This window comes from Zophobas morio, unplaced genomic scaffold (assembly GCF_036711695.1).
Source record: "Zophobas morio isolate AGI-343-1 ecotype UQ-CSIRO unplaced genomic scaffold, CSIRO_AGI_Zmor_V1 ptg000016l, whole genome shotgun sequence".
NCBI classification, from domain to species: domain Eukaryota; kingdom Metazoa; phylum Arthropoda; class Insecta; order Coleoptera; family Tenebrionidae; genus Zophobas; species Zophobas morio.
Genome location: NW_026972121.1, coordinates 6,408,063 through 6,431,045, shown reverse-complemented (window position 1 = coordinate 6,431,045; position 22,983 = coordinate 6,408,063). Strand labels below are relative to the sequence as shown.

The window sequence follows — 22,983 nt, the reverse complement described above, 5'->3', positions numbered from 1 at the left end:
CCACAAACTGTTGAGCTGACGTCATCAAGTTTTTGGAGGGGATAAGCAAATATTTTTTGACTAAAGATTTATGATGCTCTTTATAGCCTTAAAACATCTGCAACATTTCAAAGCATTCTGGTTAGCAGATTAAAAATTAAATTTCAAAATGTTGTTTTATAATTTTGATTTTTTTTTTCCAAAAATTTGGACGTTTCGGGTGAAAAGTCGATTCAGAGTTGTAAACTACATGTGTAGGACTATGTTATTTTATACAATGGAAAACCCATTTACTATGTACAATTTTGAAGTGACGCATTAGTGGTGGGGATGATTAGACAAATTTTGGTTAGCGTTTTACCATCTACAAGATATTCTTAATGTAAGTACAAAATTTCACAACAATCGGTCGAGTACTTTCGGAGATTATCTGTCTAATAAAAATCCGGGACAACAGACGGACAGACGGACAGACAGACGGAAATGGGAGACCTATTTCTTCGTCTTCTAGGGGTCATGAAAGATCGAGAAAACGTAAAAGTAGAGACTCGGCCGACGGACTCGATTACAATACTTCCTTTGCTTACGCTCGGGAAGTAAAAAATGAAAGAAAAACTGACGAATCGAAAAACTGAAAAGTCCCAAAACTGAAATATCCAAAAACTGAGAACCTAAAGAACCGAAAAATTGAGAAATCTAAAAATCAAAAAAATGAAGTTAAAAAATCGAAACCTGAAAAAATAGAAAAATTGAAAAGACCGAAAAACCCGAAAAATCAATGAACTGAAAAATCGACAAATAAAGAGTTTATAAAAGTCAAAAATTGAAAAATCGAAATATTTAAAAATCGTAAAATTGAAGAGAAAAACTGAAAACCGAGAAATTGAAAAGTCCCCCAAGTAAAATTTCGAAAAACTGAGAATTCGAAAGTTGAAACACAAGAAATTAGGCCGAAACCGGTTAGGATGTGTATCAGATCATGGATTATAGAGTCGACACTGGCCTGAGTTCGCTCTGGTCTGTAGATCAAACAAGTTCTCAGACAACGAACCGTAATTCGGGTGACCTGAATTAAAGTGAATGAAACAGTAAGCAGCTTGTGATATTCTGGTAAATCTAGTGTCAATTCGTTAAAAATATTATAACACTTTTTTTATTGTAGTTAATTTTATTCCTAGTTAGAAACAAACACTGCTGCCAACATAAGTCGAGGAGTTGCCACTTTGAAATCAATCTTCTAGGGGAATCGGAGTGGTTGCGGTGGCGACATTGTTAAACTGACGTTTACAGTGTATTTCTGTGTTTATTTTTGATGAGTAAAGTTAGAATTAACAATAAGTTTTAAATTTATTTATAAGTAAAGAGGAATGGATTAAGTTTACTAGAATTATCAGCGTTATTTAAATATTGCAAAAATGGCGACTTCGAATCGAAATGAAATCAAACAAATAATCGAACTGAAAAAAGAGAATGAAAAACTTCAAGAGACCATTAACTATCTCAAAATGGAAAATTTCGAGTACGCTCTTAAATGCAACGTAAGTCTTCTACGAGCTACTAAGCAGTTACTAAATTCATAATTTTAGCAAATTGAGAACATCTTGTGTAACGTCAAAACTGTGACTCGGAAGAACGCTGATAAGCTATCAGAAGCCTCACAAAATGTGTGCAGTATTTTAGAAGAATGCGGCATTGAACAAGCAGAAGCAAGAGTAGCGACAGCTGTGACACCTGGTGCGTTTTTTCAAGCGAAAAATGCTTAACTATTGTCTCATTTTTGTTGCAGAAGTTCTGCGACGTCGTTCACAGAGTAATAAAAAATCACTTGAAGAAAACTCACTTAGATTTAACAATAAAGCTCATGTTGTAAAGCCGCACATGGTAAATGGAACTGTGCTACATATTCCAACCATTAACCTTACACGTGTTTCTGATTTGCATTTACAGTCATCATTGCGGAGTAATTCAAAAAAAGATGAAACAAATTCTTCGGTATATAGTTTACATGTAGTTGAATTAGGATTGTGTACTTTATGCAATGTTTTAGGAGAGTGATACACTGGTTGATACTTCAAATGACGTCACTGGTAAGGAATATGTCAGTGACGCAAATTTTTGCTTATTTATTTTTATTACTAAACACGCTTATTATTATTATTATTATTATTAAAAAAATGTGTTTTTTGTTTAGAAGCTGAACCTGATCCCTCACAAGATTTTAACACTGAAAACCAGTAAGTAGTGAAACTAGAGCTGAAAAAATTATTTCATATTCATTAAATCTAGACTTTCGACGCTGGGGGAGGTTTCTAATGCTTCAACGTCACAGTCACCAGCACATTCGACCGTTCTATCTGGAAATTTCCACGAGGTATATTTACGTCGTTTAAAATGTCGCTTTAAAAATTCGCAATTTTGTGCCTGCTGCAGGTAAAAATTTTTCTTAGTCCCATGAGCCAAGACGTTCTGAACAAAGAATCTCGCAAAGCTGTAAATTCGAAACGTCGGCGTCGAGCTTCAAGCCCGCGGCCGATTAAATATAGGTAGGAAACTAAACATAAAAATTGTTAGTGAACGTTATTTTGATCAAATTTTAAGATTATGCTTGATTTTAAACAATTTTAGGTCTCCCCAAACGTGCGACTACGTCACTCGAAGCAGACGAAATAACTGAACCCTGTATTATAATACATTTTTGTTTGAATTTTTAAGTACAATACATGTCTTTAAATATTTCGTTTTATTTGGCTCCTCAACTACCATACACTGTTGTAATGTGTCGTATTTGGCGACAGGTTTTAACACAGTCCGTTTCATGTCGACGACACCAAAGAGTTAAAAACAATGGCGTTGGCAGTTTTACCTCAACAATTGTGAAAATAGAGAGCATAGAGCTAATTTAATTTGTCTAGAACTCATTACTGATCGTTATTACTTCCCCCATTTCCGTCTGCCGTCCCGATTTTTTTAAAGCAGCACGAAAGAGTTGAGAGAATTGACCAACAACTTTCTAATAACATAAAAATAAACTTAACCTAATGAAACTAAACATAAAAAATGTACAATGAAACATATCCAGCATTTTCGAGTTGAGTTTTTTTACAGAATTTTGTGATGACCTTATCATTTTTGCAAAGACACGTATTTGTTAAAATAAGATTGATTTTGTTCTAGAACGGTAAGTAATTTTATTCAAAATTAATCAATTATTACTAGAGAGCGGATTTCTAGGTTTAATGCTTTTTGTGAAAAATGTAAGCACTTCAAAACTTTTTTATATCTGTAACTATGATACAATTTGGAGTCATTTGACACATTTTTTTATGCTTATTTGCTTTTGTTTCAATTTTATGCATATTAAAACTGATATGCTTATTTAATGCTTTTTTCGACGAATATGAGTTTGAATGCATATTTTGTTCAAATGCCGGCCCTGTCGGGATGACAAATACTTGTTAGTTAGCCGTATCGTATCGTATGCATTTTACCTGGACTTGACCATTGAAGTACACTTACTCAAGACCCTTTCTGTGAATAGATTCCGGTCGTTTGGGTAATAAAATTTTATTATAGGATTGGAAAAATACTCCATAGATTTTATGACTTTAAATCCTTACTTCCGTTGATAATGAATTAAAGCTTTTAACCAGATGTTCTCTTTCGCCATTTTGCGGCAAGACCGTTGAAGATTTTCTAGAAAAAAGGATTATTGTACCCAACTACCTACCTTAAAATTTTTCTAATGGAAACTTTTAAGTAAATGAACCGTTTATTTCACAACCATCAGTCTATCCCATCTGTCGTAGTACAGTGTTATACGTGGTTCTCCCTTGTTACATGTTGAGTTCTTTTAGGTAATATTACTAATACATATTTTAAAAGAATGCCGAAATTAGAAAACAACAAAATATTCTGCAGAGCTTGTGTGAAAACCGTAAGCCCACTAATTTTTTTTTATCTATTTTCCTTTGTTAATTCTGTAGTGGTATTAATTTATTATTTGCCTTACAGGCTTAATAATATTCCCAGTAGGGGTACAAATTAACTTAATCTACCTCATATAAATCCATAACAATAAAATAAATAAAATAAAATAAAAATTCGAGTGTTATATAATAAATATTCTATTCTTTCTGCTTGCCCACCCCTTGCCATAGTTCCCTTATCTTCCATACTTCTTTCATCCAGTCCAGTCCTCTTCCATCCTCGTTTAGCACTTCTTCCCTACTTTCCTCCGATTCTCTCAATCCTTCACATCCTTCCAGCATATGCTCTATTGTTTCTCCCTCTCTCCAACATATCCTACACCTTCTGTCAGTTTCATCCATCCAAAAATTATTCTCTTTCTCTTCATTTCCACACCTAAATCTCGCCATCATTCTTTTCTCTTTTATACTTTCTCTCTCTGTGTACTTTGGTACTTCATCCTTTACTATTTTTCTATAGTCTGCATTATATCTAGACTCCGATATTCTCGATCTACGTTCTTGCTTATCTATATCCTTATCTCTTACACTCAGTTCTTCTTTCACACTCCTTCCCATTTCTCTCATTCTCTCTATTTCTTCACATGCATATCCCTTTCCTTCATAATACTTGTCCCTTTCGTTCCAAACATGTTTTCCCCCTTCCTTTCTTATTTCTTTCCAACATTCTTGCAATATCTTGCAATCACCTCTCTCACTGAACTTCTCTTCAAATCCAACCGCCCTTTTACCCACTTCCACTCTCATTTTCTCCCTTTTTGTTTCTTTTCTCACTATATACCCCGGCGTATACGTTTCCAATCCCAATGTCCATTTCAAGTATTTTTCTTGCACTCTCTCTATTTCTTCATATTCCCTCCATCCCCAAATCTCAGCTCCGTACATGAATACACTTTTGACCAAACTATCAAACATCATTATTCTTCTCTTATAATCATGTCCAAATTTTCTCTCCTATTCCCCATACTATTCCTACCACTTTGTTCGCTTTTTGGACCATTTCTTGAATATGCGCTCTATCTGAGTTATTGCTCTTTAATGTATATCCTAAGTACTGGAATTCTTTCACCTGTTCAATCTTCTTCCCACTCCATGCCCACTCTTCCTTCTCCTTTCTTACTTTCTTCCCAAACACCACCATTTTTGTTTTTTCCACATTCACTTCCAATTTCTTTTTTTTTTTTACATACATCTCCAAACTTTTAATCCTTGCTCTCATTACTTCTCTTTTCTTTGCCACAATCACCAAATCATCTGCGTACGCCAACGACCACACTTTCTCTTTGCCGACTACCACCCCTCCTGTCTGTGCTTTTCTGAACATTTCATCTATATCTTCTAGATGAGCTGCAAACAATGCGGGGCTGAGTGGGCATCCTTGTCTCACTCCTCTATTTGTATAAAAACTCTCACTCTCTATTCCATTCACTCTCACCGTATTTACTGTTTCTTCATATATTTCTTCCATTTTCGTTACCAAGTATGCATCTACTCCCTTTCTCCTCAAATACTCCCACATTTTCTCTCTATTCACGCTATCAAACGCTGCTTTGAAATCTATGAACAATGCGTACATTCGTCCACCTTCTTTCCTTATTTCTCTCCCCACTAAATGCCGCAGGATGTACACATTGTCTATAGTACCTCTTCCTTTCCTAAACCCTGCCTGACCGTCTGGTAACATACCCCTTGCTTCCATCTCCTTTCGTAACCTCTCATCAAGTATCATTGCATATATCTTGTACGCCGTATTGAGCAAGGTAATCCCTCGGTAGTTCTTCACATCACTTTTTTGTCCCTTTTTAAATAATGGGATTATTATACCTTCTCTCCACTGCCGAGGAAACCCTTTTCCCTTCCAAACTCCATTTACCACTTCCCATATCTTTTCTTTCACTTCTTCTGTCCCGAACATCCACGCTTCGTTCTGGATTCCATCCCCTCCTAGTGCCTTTCCTCTTTTCAGTCTTCCAATCTGTCTTTCTATTTCATCTTTTGTTATTTCCGAACCTCTCCACATTTCTTCCGTCGTTGTGATTCCTTTATTTATTTTGCAGCATTTTTCCTCACAACCTCCCAATAATTCCATAAAGTGTGTTTTCTATTCATGTATTTTGATTTTCCCGCTGATTTCAGTCTTCCTTCTCCGTTCCTTGTTTATATATCTCCATACTTGCTCTTCTGTTTTCAGGGACTTTATTGTCTTCTCTTCTTCTTCTCGTTTTTCTCTTTTTCTTTCTTCCCATTTTCTCCTATAATTCTCTCTTGCTTTTAGGTACTCTTCTTCCCTTCCCTTGTTATTCTTCCATTTTCTTAATTTTTTCCTTGCTTTTCTCTTCAACTCACTACATTCTCCGTTCCATCCATTATCCCTCCCTTGCCATATGTATATCTTTCTTTTTTCCGTAGCTTCTACAATTAGGTTGCTCAGTTCCACCATCATAGCTTCTATATCTTCTTTTACTTCGAATTTCTTTTCTTCTAGTCTACTTATGTATCTTTGAATTCCCTCTTCATCCCATATTCTTTTTTCTAATTCTTTTCTTTCGTGTCTTCTCTCTTGTTTTTCGTACTCTTGCTCTTTTCCTTTGATTTTTATTTCTAGCGGCATGTGGTCTGATTCTACCCTTTCCCCACTTTGAAACTCTCTATTTCTTCCCACGCCTCTTCGTTGACAATCCCATAATCTATAATTGATTCTCCCCTCGTCCCTACGTACGTCCATTCTCCTTCTTCATCTCCTTCCTTGTTTCCATTCAAAATTTCCCATCCCATTTCTTCTATTATCTGCCACAATATTTTCCCTTCTTTGTTATTTGCTTTATCTTTTGATCCTCTTTTCTCTCCCTTTTCTTTATCTATTATTCTTGTCCCCTTATCGCCCAATCTTGCGTTAAAATCCCCTCCTATAAGTATTTTTTCATCGCCTTTTTCTTTTGTTTCCATTTCTATGTTTATCTTGGTTTCCTCCATTTTCTTGCTATAAACGGTTATTATTTCCCATCGATTGTTATCCAACTGTATTACTTTCTTCATTAGTCCTTTTTTATTATTACTTCCCTTTTCCAATTCTTGCATTTATTTTCGAATTCCCATTACTATTCCCCCGCTTGCTCTCCCCTTTTTCTTTTCCTTTGTCGCCCCTTGACACTCCCACACATATTCTTGTGGTAGTGTCTCTTCCAATTTCTCCCAGTTTTCTCTTTGCACCCAAGTCTCTACTAGCCCCACAACATCAAATTTTCCCACGTAGTCCCAGAACTCCTTTTCCTTTTTTCGCAACCCTTGGACATTCCAAAACAGTACCTTCACCCCTTTTTCTCCTAATTTTGTACCAGCTTCCCTTTTTCCGATTTCCCTATCTATATCCTTTATTCCTTTTCCTTTTCCTTTGCCTTGTTTGCTTCCCGTTTTCCTCGTTTTCTTCCTTCTCTTTTGGCTCTTTACTAAAAATTTTCTGCCTTCTTAAGTCTGCCCTCTTCTTCATTTCATTTAAAATTTCTGCCGTCTATAGTTAACTTTTTATATCCCATTCTAACCATTTTTCCTTTATTTCTCTCTTTTGTTGCCTCTTCTTTTATCTTGTTTTGAATTTTTCTTTCCGTTTTCGTGAGATCATCATTTATGTAAATTGACGACCCTTTTAAGTTCTTCTTGCTTTTCATTACATTTATTTTTTCTTCTCTGTTTTCGAATTCCACTACATAAACTTTCTCTGCAATTTTGTACGCGCTTTTAACTTTACTCTCTACTTTGACTTTCTTTTCTAAAAATTTTGTCACTTTTCCAATTATCTGCTTCTGCTCTCCTGTTGCTATGTCCAATCCCATCATCACTACTTTATTTCTTCTCTTTTCTCTCTCCATTCGATCTAGTTGACTTTCTACTTCACCCACTCTCTTTCCCATTTCTTCCTTAGCTCTCTTCCATTCTTTATACTTATCTCTAATTTCTTGATTTTGTCCCTGTAGTTGATCTCTTGTTTGCTTTAATTCTTCTCTTATTGTTTTAAGCTCCTCTTTAAGCTGTGTATTCCATTCGTTCAATAATTGTTTGTTACTATCTCTTATATCATCTCTAATTTGTGTCGCAAGTTCGCTGATCATCTTCTTGACCTCCTCCATCTCTATATCTTCTTGATTTTCCTTCTCTCTCGATTGCAGAGGTGCTCTTACTGTTATTTTGCTTCTTTGGAAGACCTGCTCGTTCTCTTTCGGCGACTCTACTTCTCTATCCCTTTTCTTTCTTTCTGTCCCTTTACTACTCATTACCTCTTTGTCTTTGACTTCCTTCACGGCGGAAGGATATAACCCAGATCGTCTCTTCGAAGGTTATTCCTTTTAATATTGCCTGTATTGTCACTGGTATGAATTTTCGCACACGAACTTCTACGCACACGTCCGTTCGCTTTGCCGGCTCAATTGGGAATCTTTTGTTAATCCTGTATATGTACGTTGTTTTAGATTTAAAGTGATAAAAAATATAACGTGACGCAACATGTCAGAACGACTCTTCATGTAGAAAGGAAGAAAATGTTTGAAGTTTCTAAAATTAAACAGCAGACCATACATGAATCTGTTGCATCTACTTCCACAAAAGATGAGCAGTTTCAGTTTAATTTCGATTTATGTAAAATGATGATCCAGTCCAATATACCTTTAAAAAAATTGGAGAAAGGCCCTCTTCAAGAATTCCTTGAAAAACACTGCAATCGACATATTCCGGTTGAAAGTACTCTCCGAAAAAATTATGTAGGTCCAGTGTTTCAGCAAGTTTACAACGAAATTAAACATCGCATTGGAGATAATTATTTATGGTTCGCTGTCGATGAAAGAACCGATAATTGTGGAAGATACGTGGCAAGTTTAATTGTTGGAATCTTAAATGAAAATTTCCCTAGTCGAGGATATGTAGTAAGTTTGAAAATGTTAGATAAAACAAATGGCAATACGATTACCAGATTTGTAAATGACAGTCTTACGTCACTATTTTTGCCAATAAAATTTTATTAATGATCTCGGATGCAGCTCGTTATATGTTGAAAGCAGGGAATAATCTAAAAATATTGTACCCCAATTTAATTCACTCTACTTGCATTGCCCACGGTTTAAACAGAGTGGCTGAAGGAATACGTTTGCAGTTTCCTACTGTTAATAAATTAGTGGCAAATGGTAAAAAGATTTTTGTTAAAGCCCTACTAAGAGTGCAACATTTTAAGGAAAAATTTCCAAACATACCATTGCCCCCAGAGCCGATTATAACGAGGTGGGGAACATGGTTACAGGCCACATTTTATTATGACAAATATATCGAAGAATTTGAGGAAGTAGTTACGGAGTTTAGCGAAGATTCTTCTCAATCGATTAAAGATTGCATAAATATTTTGGAAAACAAAGATTTGCGACAAGATCTAGCTTTTCTAAGAAGCAATTATCAATTCGTATGTGAGGTAATAGAAAAGTTAGAAAAACCCAACATGTTGTTGGTAGATGCCATAAACTTAGTGAAAGAATTTAAACAACAAGCAAACGCAGTAAGGGGTGAAATTGGTACTAGAGGATCTCAAAAACTTGACGAAGTGTTAAATAAAAATGCAGGTTTCGGTGTTCTTTCCGACGTTGCTCGTGTTTTACAAGGCCAGAAGGTGGAAAATTTGGAGTTAGATTCAACATTAGTTGCAAAATTCAAATTTGCACGAACAACGAGTGTGATGTTGAACGCACATTCTCCAATTTTAAACACATTTTAAATGATCAGCGAAAAAATTTTACAGTGGACAACTTGGAACATATTACAATCATAAATTGTTTTAAAGAAAACTGAAATACGTGTGTAAAATATAAAGTCTAGGATTATTGTAATAATATTTTATCCAAAGTTCTAAAAAGTGTTCTTTGATTTGTAATATGATTATGTTTTTAATGCTTTTTTGCTTAAAATAAAACTTTTTTATTGAAAATGTGCTTATTTAAGCGCTTATTCTTATTTTTTTTTTGTGCTTATAAATCCGCTCTCTAATTATTACAATAATTAAGTAACAAATAGGTATTATAACTTATTTCTGGAGATAAATGGTGAAGATACAATTATTACAACTGCTAACTGCCAGAGGAAGCTTATTTTGGAAAACAGACGTTGAAGACAAGATGTTAGCATTGTCTGGAAACTCGTGCGTCATCAGTGTCTTCTTGATTACAAAATTAAAAATTCTTCATTTTTGTCACCGTAAAGACTTTTTTTTTCACCAGTCTTTGAAAGTTTGATGTGTTTTTGCAGCGATCTCTCGATTTGGCCGGAATGAGAGTCGAACATTCTAAGTTTTTTCGATTTCGCTTTCACATTCACTAAATTCACGCATTTTCATTAGTTTTAATTAAATGTTAATTCCAAAATTTTACAAAAAACTATAATGGCTGCAGTCATTTAGAAATTGCTAAAGCAACGTATTTAATATGTATATGGAAACTTACACAGATATCCATATTTATCTCTCTATGAATCTGTATTAGGTACTTAAATGCTATAAAAAAACATCATAAGCATTACGAACGTTTAGTACTACCGATCTTGATATTTAATATGGTATTTTGATGTTTTAACCGGGCAGTGCATTTAACAATGAATTGTTTTTAATAACTTCATGTTTGTAGGAAAACGATTTTCGGTTTAACGATGAATTCCGTTTAAATATTCGTCTTCCAAAATTTACCAAGAGTTTAGAGATTTGTCAAAATACTAATTACAGACTCCGATAAATCAATACTCACATCGTACTTACCCCGTTTTCAATTCAGCAAATTCGCCAACACATTCATTTTTTTGTTGTTTATTTCAATTTACAATTTTTTATTTATTCAATTTTTCAGGCTTTGATTTTCAATTCCATGATTTTCCACGTTTAAAATTTTTCAATTTGCAATTTTTGGATTGCCAGTCTTCCAATTTTTCAATTTCATTAATTTTCAATATTTTGATTTTACTATACATATTTCTTTTTTTTTTATTTTTCACTTTTTTGAATTTTAAGTTTTTCAATTTTTAATCTTTCGATTTTTCAAATTTTCGTTTCTTTAAATTTTCATGTTTGATTTTCACTTGTGACTTTTTTCAAGTTTTCATTATATACTATTTCGTTTTTTTTATTTTTGATTTTTCAATTTTAGAGTTTCTTGACTTCTAAATTTTTCAATGTTTCGAGTTGCAATTTTTTAATTTTGCAATTTTTCGATATTACAGTTTCTCATTTTTCGATTTTTCACATTCTTAGTTTTTAATTTTTGTCATTTTCAATTTTTCGTTTCGTCAATTTTTCGAATTTTCAGTTTCTCAATTTTTCGTTTCCACAATTCTTCATGTTCTCGATTTTTATTTTTCAATGTGGGAATTTTTAATTTTTATTTTCTCGATTTATATCACAATTGTTCGTTTTTTCATTTTCTTGATTTTGTGTGGTTTTTTTTTTCGATTTTACAATTTTTCATTTGTTCAATTTTTCAAATTTTCAGGCTTTGAATTTTTAGTTCGTTCAGTTTTCAATTTTTAAATTTTTCACTTTGCAGTTTTTGGATTTCCAGTCTTCCGATTTTCCAATTTCTTTAATTTTCAATATTTCTATTTCATAATACATATTTCTTTTTTTTGATTTTTCGCTTTTTCGATTTTATATCACAATTTTCCTTTTTTTCATTTCTTTTATTTTTTGTTGTTTCTTTCGATTTTACAATTTTTCGTTTATGCAATTTTTCAAAATTTTACGTTTTTTCAATTTTTCTGCAAATTTTCAAGTTTGATTTTCACTTTTTACATTTTTCAAGTTTTTATTATACACGTTTTTGTTTTTTATTTTTGACTTTTCAATTTTACAGTTTCTTGACTTCTAAATTTTTCAATTTTTCGATTTGCAATTTCTCATTTTTCCATTTTTCACATTTTCATTTTTTAATTTTTCCCTTTTTCAATTTTTCGTCCCCTAAATTTTTCGCTCTCCCCGATTTTTATTTTGCATTTTATTGATTTTTTATTTTTCATTTTCTCGATTTTATATCACAAATTTTTATTTTTTCAATTCCTTTATTTCCATTTTTCGTTTCCACAATTTTTCAAGTTCTCGATTTTTATTTTTCATTTTCTCGGTTTTATGTCACAAATTTTCATTTTTTCAATTCCTTTGTTTCTTGTTGTTTCTTTGTTTTTTCAGTTTTTCGTTTCGTCAATTTTTCGAATTTTCAGTTTCTCAACTTTTCGTTTCCACAATTTTTCATGTTCTCGATTTTTATTTTTCAATGTGAGAATTTTTCATTTTTATTTTCTCAATTTATATCACAATTGTCCGTTTTTTCATTTTCTTTATTTTCTGTATTTTTTTTTCGATTTTACAATTTTTCATTTTTTCAATTTTTCAAATTTTCAGTCTTTGAATTTTCAGTTGTTCCAGTTTTCAATTTTTAAATTTTTCACTTTGCAGTTTTTGGAATTCCAGTCTTCCGATTTTCCAATTTCTTTCATTTTCAATATTTCTATTTCATAATACATATTTCTTTTTCGATTCTTAAGATTTTTCAAGTTTTCATTTTGTAATTTTTCTTTCGTTCAATTTTTCGGTTTGCATCAGTTTTTCAATTTGGCAATTTTTCAATATTACAGTTTTTCATTTTACAATTTTTCGTTTATTCAATTTTTCAAATTTTCAGGTTTTTTTAATTTTTTTCAAATTTTAAAGATTGATTTTCACTTGTGTACATTTTTCAAGTTTTTATTATACTTACACTTTTTCGTTTTTTTATTTTTGATTTTTCAATTTTACAGTTTGTCGACTTCTAAATTTTCCAATTTTTCAATATTACAATTTCTCATTTTTCCATTTTTCACATTTTCGATTTTTAATTTTTCCCTTTTTCAATTTTTCGTCCCCTAAATTTTTCGTTCTCCCCGATTTTTATTTTTCATTTTCCTGATTTTTTATTTTTCATTTTCTCGATTTTATATCACAATTTTTTGTTTTTTCATTTCCTTAATTTTTGTCGTTTCTTTCGATTTTCCAATTTTTCGTTTATTCAATTTTTCAAATTTTCAGGCCAATCGATTTCAATTCGTCGATTTTCCAACTTTAAAATTTTTCAGTTTGGAGTTTTTGGGTTTCCACCCCTTTTTTACTTTTTGGATTTTCAATTTTTCGTCAGACTTTGGATTTTTCAAATTTTCGACAGTTTTATACTTCGATTTCTCAATTTTTTTTCAACTTTTCGATGTTTTAATTTGTCTTTTTTGAAATTTTTCATTTTTTTTATTTCTCGATTTATCGAATTCAGATGTTTGGATGTTTTGATTGTTCAATTTCTCAATTTTTTTCAATGTCTTGATGTTTCGATTTTTGGATTTCTCGGTTTTTCAATTTTACAATTTCTCGACTTACAAAATTTTCAATTTTTTGTTCCTTCAATTTTTCGGTTTGCATCAGTTTTTCAATTTGCCACTTTTTCAATATTGCAGTTTTTCATTTTCCGATTTTTCAGTTTCTCAGTTTTTAATTTTTCCCTTTTCCAATTTTTTGTTTCCGATTTTTATTTTTCATTTTCCCGATTTTTAATTTTCACTTTTTCGATTTTGTATCACAATTTTTCTTTTTTTCATTTCCTTTATTTTTTATTGTTTCTTTCGATTTACAATTTTTTATTTTTTCAATTTTTCAATTTTTAATCTTTCGATTTTCCAAATTCTCGTTTCTTCAAATTTTCATGTTTGATTTTTACTTTTGACATTTTTCAAGTTTTCATTATATACTTTTCCGTTTTTTTTTATTTTTGATTTTTCAATTTTAGAGTTTCTTGACTTCTAAATTTTTCAATTTTTCGAGTTGCAATTTTTTAATTTTGCAATTTTTCGATATTACAGTTTCTCATTTTTCGGTTTTTCACATTCTCAGTTTTTAATTTTTGTCATTTTCAGTTTTTCGTTTCCTCAATTTTTCAAGTTATCGATTTTTATTTTTCATTTTCACGATTTTTTTATTTTTCATTTTCTCGGTTTTATGTCACAAATTTTCATTTTTTCAATTCCTTTATTTCTTGTCGTTTCTTTGGATTTTTCAATTTTTCGTTTCGTCAATTTTTCGAATTTTCACTTTCTCAATTTTTCGTTTCCACAATTTTTCATGTTCTCGATTTTTATTTTTCAATGTGGGAATTTTTCATTTTTATTTTCTCGATTTATATCACAATTGTCCGTTTTTTCATTTCCTTGATTTTGTGTGTTTTTTTTTTTCGATTTTACAATTTTTCATTTGTTCAATTTTTCAAATTTTCAGGCTGTGAATTTTCAGTTCGTCCATTTTTCAATTTTTAGATTTTTCACTTTGCAGTTTTTGGATTTCCAGTCTTCCGATTTTCCAATTTCTTTAATTTTCAATATTTCTATTTCATAATACATATTTCTTTTTTTTTTTTTGATTTTTCACTTTTTCGATTCTTAAGATTTTTCAAGTTTTCATTTTGTAATTTTTCGTTCGTTCAATTTTTCGATTTGCATCAGTTTTTCAATTTGCCAATTTTTCAATTTTACAGTTTTTCATTTTTCGATTTTTCAGTTTCTCAATTTTTAATTTTTCCCTTTTCCAATTTTTTGTTTCCGATTTTTATTTTTCATTTTCCCGATTTTTTAATTTTCACTTTTTCGATTTTATATCACAATTTTTCTTTTTTTCATTTCGTTTATTTTTTGTTGTTTCTTTCGATTTACAATTTTTTATTTATTCAATTTTTCAATTTTTAATCTTTCGATTTTCCAAATTCTCGTTTCTTCAAATTTTCATGTTTGATTTTTACTTTTGACAATTTTCAAGTTTTCATTATATACTTTTTCGTTTTTTTTTTATTTTTGATTTTTCAATTTTTCGAGTTGCTATTTTTTAATTTTGCAATTTTTCGATATTACAGTTTCTCATTTTTCGGTTTTTCACATTCTCAGTTTTTAATTTTTGTCATTTTCAGTTTTTCTTTTCCTCAATTTTTCAAGTTCTCGGTTTTATGTCACAAATTTTCATTTTTTCAATTCCTTTATTTCTTGTTGTTTCTTTGGATTTTTCAATTTTCCGTTTCGTCAATTTTTCGAATTTTCAGTTTTTCAATTTTTCGTTTCCACAATTTTTCATGTTCTCGATTTTTATTTTTCAATGTGGGAATTTTTAATTTTTTTTTCTCGATTTATATCACAATTGTCCGTTTTTTCATTTCCTTTATTTTCTGTGTTTTTTTTCGATTTTACAATTTTTCGTTTGTTCAATTTTTCAAATTTTCAGGCTTTGAATTTTCAGTTCGTCCATTTTTCAATTTTTAAATTTTTCACTTTGCAGTTTTTGAATTTCCAGTCTTCCGATTTTCCAGTTTTTTAATTTTCAATATTTCTATTTTCGATTCTTAAGATTTTTCAAGTATTTATTTTGTAATTTTTCGTTGTTTATTTTTGATTTTTCAATTTTACAATTTCTCGACTTCCAAAATTTTCAATTTTTCGTTCGTTCAATTTTTCGGTTTGCATCAGTTTTTCAATTTGGAAATTTTTCAATATTACAGTTTTTCATTTTACAATTTTTCGTTTATTCAATTTTTCAAATTTTCAGGCCAATCGATTCCAATTCGTTGATTTTCCAGTTTTTAAATTTTTCAGTTTGCAGTTTTTGGGTGTCCACCCCTTTTTTACTTATTGGATTTTCAATTTTTCGTCAAACTTTGGATTTTTCAAATTTTCGACAGTTTCATACTTCGATTTCTCATTTTTTTTTCAACTTTTCGATGTTTTAATTTTTCTTTTTTAAAATTTTTCATTTTTTTTTATTTCTCGATTTATTGAATTCAGATGTTTGGATGTTTTGATTGTTCAATTTCTTAATTTATCAATTTCTCAATTTTTTTCCATTTCTCGATGTTTCGATTTTCCAATTTTTCGATGTTTCGATTTTTCAATTTTTTAAAATTCTGGAGTTTCGACTTGTCGATTTTTCAGTTTTTAGATTTTTAAGTTTTAAATTTTCGAATTTTTCTTTTTTATTTCTCGTTTTTTCAAAATAAAAGGGAAGACAATATTTACTCTGAGTCTATTAGGAGTTATAAGGGACAGAACAGACAATTTACAAACAAATATTTTCTGAAACGTTTAAAAAATGGGCAACAATTAACGAGATCTTGGTCATCCTATTCGAAAAGCAAAGGATGTGTTTTCTGTTTAGTGTGCAAATTATTCTCCAGAACACAAACATCTTTAATGAGTGGTTATTCAGATTGGGCAAACATAGTTAGTACTTTGGACAGTCATGAAAAATCTCAGGATCACAAAAAGGCGCTGTTAACCTGGTTTTCCCGCAAAGAAAACAAAAACGTTGTTGACAGGCATCTTCAGGAAAAAATAAAAAATGACTGTGAATATTATTGCAATATCCTGATGCGAGTTGTGGCAGTTATTAAATTTTTAAGTGAAAGAGGATTGTCATTTGGAGGACATGATGAAAAATGGGGTTCATCACATAATGGAAATTTTATGGGACGTATGGAACTTATTGCGGAATTTGATCCTTTTTTGAAACAACATATATTGAAAATAGAACAACTAGTTGCAAGTTACTTGTCTAATAAAACGATTTATGAAGAGATAATCGACATAATGGCAACTCAAGTAAGAAAAAAAATATATTGAGGACATAAACGATGGAGATACAAAATATTATTCAATGTGGATTCTACTCCAGATTTGTCACATACGGACCAACTGGCAATTATTTTGAGATGCACTTCTCAAGGAAAAGTTTTTGAAAGATTTTTATCATTTATACCAATTGACAATCACACAGGAAAGAATTTATTTAATACAATACATTTATTTTTTGAAAAAAATGGTCTTTCAATGAAAAATTGTCGAGGGCAGTCTTATGACAATGCGAATATTAGTGGAAAATATAATGGACTTCAAGTACGTGTTAAGGAAATTAACAAGTTCGCGGATTTTGTACCATGTGCAGCTCAATCCTTAAATTTGGTAGGAGTCGAAGCTGCAAGTGTCGTACCCGATGTAATTAGCTACTTTGGGGTTGTACAACAATGTACCTCGCCTGTACCAAATTGGGTTGGTCCAATGTAATATGTACTAATAATAAGTGTTGCCTTTAATTTAATCAATAAAATAAATTGACTTCATTAATTTTTTTGAGCCACCTCTTAACAAAATCTAAAAAATATGAATGGAATGATAAATCACAAGTACAAACTCATCATATTTTTTGCATTTTAGATAGGATTTATTCAGCAAAATTTAATGGTGACGTCATCAATTTTTTTAGGAGGGATGAACAAATACATTTTGAACAAAAGTTTACCATGCTTATAATAACTTTAAAATATCTCCAAGATTTCAAAGCATTCGGTTTTGTAATTCCTGATTAAATCGATTAAATAAATTCACGCATTCATTAATTTTTTTGAGTCACCCTGCATCTGCAAATCCAAAAATATGAATGGAATGTTAAATCACAAGTACAGACTCACCATATTTTGTACATTTTAGATAGGATTTATTCAGCAAAATTTTGGGGTGACGTCATCAATTTTTTAGGGGGGATGAGCAAATAAATTTTGATAAAAAATTTACCATGCTTATGATAACTTTAAAATATCTCCAAGATTTCACAGCATTCGGTTCTGTAATTCTTGATTAAATCAATAAAATAAATTGACGCATTCATTAATTTTTTTCAGTCACCCTGTATATGCAAATCGAAAAAATTTGAATGGAATCATAAATCACAAGACGAGACTCACCATATTTTGTACATTTTAGATAGGATTTATTCAGCAAAATTTTGGAGTGACGTCATCAATTTTTTAAGGGGGAAGAGCAAATACATTTTGATAAAAAATTTACCATGCTTATGGTAACTTTAAAACATCTCCAAGATTTCAAAGCATTCGATTCTGTAATTCCTGATTAAATCAATAAAATAAATTGACGCATTCATTATTTTTTTTCAGTCACCCTGTATATGCAAATCGAAAAAATTTGAATGGAATGATAAATCACAAGAAGAGACTCACCATATTTTGTACATTTTAGATAGGATTTATTTAGCAAAATTTTGTGGTGACGTCATAAATTTTTAGGAGGGACGACCAAATACATTTTGATCAAAAATTTACCATGCTTATGATAATTTTAAAACATCTTCAAGATTTCAAAGCATTCGGTTTTGTAGTTCCTGAGTAAATCAGTAAAATAAATTTTGCGCATTCATTAATTTTTTTGAGTCACCCTGTATATGCAAATCCAAAAATTATAAATGGAGTGATATATCACAAGTACAGACGCATCATATTTTGTACATTTTAGATAGGATTTATTCGGCAAACTTTCGAGCTGACGTCATCAATTTTTTGGAGGGGATAAGCAAATATATTTTGACTAAACATTTATTATGCTCTTTATAACCTTAAAACATCTGCAAGATTTCAAAGCATTCGGTTTTGTAGTTTTTGAGTAAATCAGTAAAATAAATTTACGCATTCCTTAATTTTTTTGAGTCATCCTGTATATGCAAATCCAAAAAATATGAATGGAGTGATAGATCACAAGTACAGACTCATCATATTTTGTACATTTTAGATATGATTTATTCCACAAACTTTTGAGCTGACGTCATCAAGTTTTTGGAGGGGATAACCGAATATATTTTGACTAAAGATTTATGATGCTCTTTAGAGCCTTAAAACATCTGCAACATTTCAAAACATTCGGTTTAGCAGATTCAAAATTAAATTGCAAAATGTTGTTTTATAATTTTGATTTTTTTCCAAAAATCTGGACATTTCGGGTAAAAACTGAATTCGGAGTCGTAAACTACATGTGTAGGACTATGTTATTTTATACAATTTAAGACCCATTTACTATGTACAATTTTGAAGTGACGTCATCGCATTAGTGGTGGAGATGATTAGACAAATTTTAGTTAGCGTTTTACCATCTACATGATATTCCTAAAATAAGTACAAAATTTCACAACAATCGGTCCAGTACTTTCGGAGATTATCTGTCTAACAAAAATCCGGGACGGCAGACAGACGGACAGACGGACAGACAGACAGACGGACAGACGGACAGACGGACGGAAATGGGAGACCTATTTCTTCGTATTCTAGGGGTCATGAAAGATCGAGAAAACGTAAAAGTAGAGAGTCGGCCGACGGACTCGATTACAATACTCCCTTTGCTTACGCTCGGGAAGTAAAAATCGAAACTGCGAATTCGAAAAACGGGAAAATCAAAAAATATATGTATTAATTGAAAAATCGGAAAACTGAAAATTTAGCAACTTCAAAATTTGAAAAATTGGAAAATAGAAATATTGAAGAACTGGAAAATCAAAAAATCCAGAAATCGAAAAATCTAAACTTTAAAACATTGAACAATCGAAAAATCGCAAACCTGAAAAATGGAGAAATCCAAACATCAAAGAATCAAAAAAGGAAAATTCAAAAATTTAAAACTTAAAAATCGAAAAACTGAAAAATCGACAAATCGAAACTCCAGAATTTTAAAAAATTGAAAAATCGGATAACTGAAAAACCGAAACATCGAAAAATTGGAAAATCGAAAAACCGAGAAATCCAAAAATCGAAACATCGAGAAATGAAAAAAAATTGAGAAATTGAACAATCAAAACATCCAAACATCTGAATTCGATAAATCGAGAAATAAAAAAAAATTAAAATTTTAAAAAGACGAATTAACACATCGAAAAGTTGAAAAAAAATTGGTCTAAAGAGTTTAGACAGTACTTCCCTCTCTGTCGGAAACTTGACGACTGCATGCCTATTATGTTTTTTTTCTCATTACATTTTTGTAGTGGGAATTTAAAAAAAAATTGTGATGACGTCATCAACATTTTTGCAAGGACACGTATATCAGTTGGGATAGATGTAGTGTAATACTAAGAATAAAATTATTGTGTTCCCAAATTTTCGGGAAAATGAATTGGGTCGTTTTGAATATTGATTTCTTATAATCAATAAAATAACGAAACAATTTACTCACGTATACGGCGCCGGTGTGTAATATCTAGAGAGCGGATTTCTGTCGGGCTAGGCAAGGCCAAACTCGGTACGGCTCGCACGGGATGCGAATTCATTGCCGTTGCGGACTGCACTTCGTTTATTTGAGATTAGAATAACGTTGTTTCGTTGCACTCTGCTGTTAATTCCCGTTCTCGTTTACTTAGCCGTTTGATTAATAAATCGTTAATTATATTTATGGAATCCAGCACGTCCCCCACTATAATCGTGACGTAGCCCGACAGAAATCCGCTGTCTAGTAATATGAGGGGCAACTGAAAATCGTTTATGTATAAACATTCTTAATTTAAGATTACAAGCGTAACAGCATACGTGAGAGTCAAACAGAGAAACTGTAAACAAAACGACCATCGGTTTTATTGCTTCGACTTCCGCTTATTATATAAAACATTGGGTTTTATTTTAATTCTTGACGGTGAAATTCACAATTGGTTGATTATAAACATGTCTATTCCACATTCGCGGAACCTAGTTAACGAACAAAACAAACGCACGTCTGTAATGTTAAAATAGATGTAAATAAGCGTGCTACCCTTATGTTTTAACCGAGTTTTTCCTTTAACAAATTTTGTGTCTACCAAATTGGGTTGGTTGGGGTGTAATACTAATAATAAGTGTTGCCTTTAATTTAATCAATAAAATAAATTGACTTCATTAATTTTTTTGAACCACCTCTTAAGAAAATCTAAAAAATATGAATGGAATGATAAATCACAAGTACAAACTCATCATATTTTTTGCATTTTAGATAGGATTTATTCAGCAAAATTTAAGGGTGACGTCATCAATTTTTTTAGGAGGGATGAACAAATACATTTTGAACAAAAGTTTACCATGCTTATAATAACTTTAAAATATTCCCAAGATTTCAAAGCATTCGGTTTTGTAATTCCTGATTAAATCGATAAAATAAATTCACGCCTTCATTAATTTTTTTGAGTCACCCTGCATATGCAAATCCAAAAATATGAATGGAATGATAAATTACAAGTACAGACTCATCATATTTTGTACATTTTAGATACGATTTATTCGGCAAACTTTTGAGCTGACGTCATCAGTTTTTTGTAGAAGATAACCAAATATATTTTGACTAAAAATTTATTATGCTCTTTATAACCTTAAAACATCTGCAAGGTTTCAAAGCATTCGGTTTTGTAGTTCCTGATTAAATCAATAAAATAAATTTACGCATTCATTAATTTTTTTGAGTCACCCTGTATATGCAAATCGAAAAAATTTGAATGGAATGATAAATGACAAGAAGAGACTCACCATATTTTGTACATTTTAGATAGGATTTATTCAGCAAAATTTTGTGGTGACGTCATAAATTTTTTAGGGGGGACGACCAAATACGTTTTGATCAAAAATTTACCATGCTTATGATAAGTAGTTCCTGAGTAAATCAGTAAAATAAATTTACGCTTTCATTTATTTTCTTGAATCACCCTGTATATGCAAATCCAAAAAATATGAATGGAGTGATAGATCACAAGTACAGACTGATCATATTTTGTACATTTTAGATATGATTTATTCGGCAAACTTTCGAGCTGACGTCATCAAGTTTTTGGAGGGGATAAGCAAATATATTTTAGCTAAACATTTATTATGCTCTTTATGACCTTAAAACATCTGCAAGATTTCAGAGCATTCGGTTTTGTAGTTCCTGATTAAATCAATAAAATATATTTACGCATTCATTAATTTTTTTGAGTCACCCTGTATATGCAAATCCAAAAAATATGAATGGAGTGATAGATCACAAGTACAGACTCATCATATTTTGTACATTTTAGATATGATTTATTCCACAAACTTTTGAGCTGACGTCATCAAGTTTTTGGAGGGGATAAGCAAATATTTTTTGACTAAAGATTTATGATGCTCTTTATAGCCTTAAAACATCTGCAACATTTCAAAGCATTCTGGTTAGCAGATTAAAAATTAAATTTCAAAATGTTGTTTTATAATTTTGATTTTTTTTCCAAAAATCTGGACGTTTCGGGTGAAAAGTCGATTCAGAGTTGTAAACTACATGTGTAGGACTATGTTATTTTATACAATTGAAAACCCATTTACTATGTACAATTTTGAAGTGACGTCATCGCATTAGTGGTGGAGATGATTAGACAAATTTTGTTAGCGTTTTACCATCTACATGATATTCTTAATATAAGTACAAGATTTCACAAGAATCGGTCGAGTACTTTCGGAGATTATCTGTCTAATAAAATCCGGGACAACAGACGGACAGACGGACAGACGGACGGACAGACGGACGGACAGACGGACGGACAGACGGACAGACAGACGGAAATGGGAGACCTATTTCTTCGTCTTCTAGGGGTCATGAAAGATCGAGAAAACGTAAAAGTAGAGAGTCGGCCGACGGACTCGATTACAATACTTCCTTTGCTTACGCTCGGGAAGTAAAAACATGTGATGGTACTACCACAAGTAGCGAAAAAGAGAAATGTAGAGCAAAAAACACTAATATAGGGAAACAATACAAAAAATTACGATTATAAATTAGAAACCGAAAGTTCGAGTTGCTAAAATTGTGCTTAAATTGCAGTCTACATACATGCATCCTGGGAGAAATATTTTTATGCTTCAGTGTATGATTAACGGTAAAATTTTTACTGCTACCGCAACGACATCCTTATTTCAGATGAAATGTTGTTGAGCAAAAAATGCCTCAAATTTTTTTTTGCAGAAGTAGGCTTTTAGTTTTTTGCTTCCTTATTAAGAACCGCAAGATTTAGTAGCAAAAAATTAATCCAATTTCCAATATGAGTGATGGAATAAGCTTTCAGTGGTGTGCAAGTCTATTGTTTAGGAGTAGGTCAAATGACAATTTGTTTTAGACAAAATGAAAAAGTAAAATTTTTCATGTGGTCTTTAAT

General features: G+C 31.2%; 3 protein-coding genes across 4 annotated transcripts in view; 2 read left to right on the top strand and 1 right to left on the bottom strand.

The window, feature by feature from the left end:
* LOC135129687 (uncharacterized) overlaps positions 1 to 22,983 on the top strand; it is a 284,314-nt gene that overhangs the window by 177,292 nt on the left and 84,039 nt on the right. The gene's annotated exons all lie outside the window — the stretch shown is intronic.
* Positions 1,242 to 2,713, top strand: LOC135129373 (uncharacterized). 2 transcript variants are annotated; one of them, XM_064056523.1, is made up of 9 exons: positions 1,242 to 1,517; positions 1,566 to 1,713; positions 1,766 to 1,860; positions 1,927 to 1,971; positions 2,027 to 2,066; positions 2,171 to 2,213; positions 2,266 to 2,350; positions 2,410 to 2,522; positions 2,605 to 2,713. In XM_064056523.1, the coding sequence occupies exons 1-9, from the start codon at positions 1,395 to 1,397 to the stop codon at positions 2,651 to 2,653; spliced, it is 741 nt and encodes a 246-aa protein (XP_063912593.1). In that variant the 5' UTR covers positions 1,242 to 1,394; the 3' UTR covers positions 2,654 to 2,713. The 2 variants fall into 2 exon arrangements, with proteins under 2 accessions (XP_063912593.1, XP_063912592.1); XM_064056522.1 differs by having other exon boundaries at positions 1,244 to 1,517; positions 1,766 to 1,971.
* Positions 2,706 to 8,233, bottom strand: LOC135129412 (centrosomal protein of 290 kDa-like). The gene is made up of 5 exons (XM_064056562.1): positions 7,711 to 8,233; positions 7,125 to 7,249; positions 5,610 to 5,763; positions 5,086 to 5,312; positions 2,706 to 2,735 (listed from the first exon to the last, which is right to left on the bottom strand). The coding sequence occupies exons 1-5, from the start codon at positions 8,231 to 8,233 to the stop codon at positions 2,706 to 2,708; spliced, it is 1,059 nt and encodes a 352-aa protein (XP_063912632.1).

Excerpts from the sequence above, each read along its gene's own strand:
- LOC135129373 (XM_064056522.1), top strand. The coding sequence starts at position 1,395 with ATGGCGACTTCGAATCGAAATGAAATCAAACAAATAATCGAACTGAAA. Across the intron at positions 1,972-2,026 it reads AAGATGAAACAAATTCTTCG|GAGAGTGATACACTGGTTGA; the intron begins GTATATAGTTTA and ends GCAATGTTTTAG. Across the intron at positions 2,523-2,604 it reads CCGCGGCCGATTAAATATAG|GTCTCCCCAAACGTGCGACT; the intron begins GTAGGAAACTAA and ends AAACAATTTTAG.
- LOC135129412 (XM_064056562.1), bottom strand. The coding sequence starts at position 8,233 with ATGAGTAGTAAAGGGACAGAAAGAAAGAAAAGGGATAGAGAAGTAGAG. Across the intron at positions 7,250-7,710 it reads AAAGAAAGTCAAAGTAGAGA|GGTTGCGAAAAAAGGAAAAG; the intron begins GTAAAGTTAAAA and ends GGAATGTCCAAG. Across the intron at positions 2,736-5,085 it reads TGGTGGTGTTTGGGAAGAAA|TTGAGGAGCCAAATAAAACG; the intron begins GTAAGAAAGGAG and ends AGTGTATGGTAG.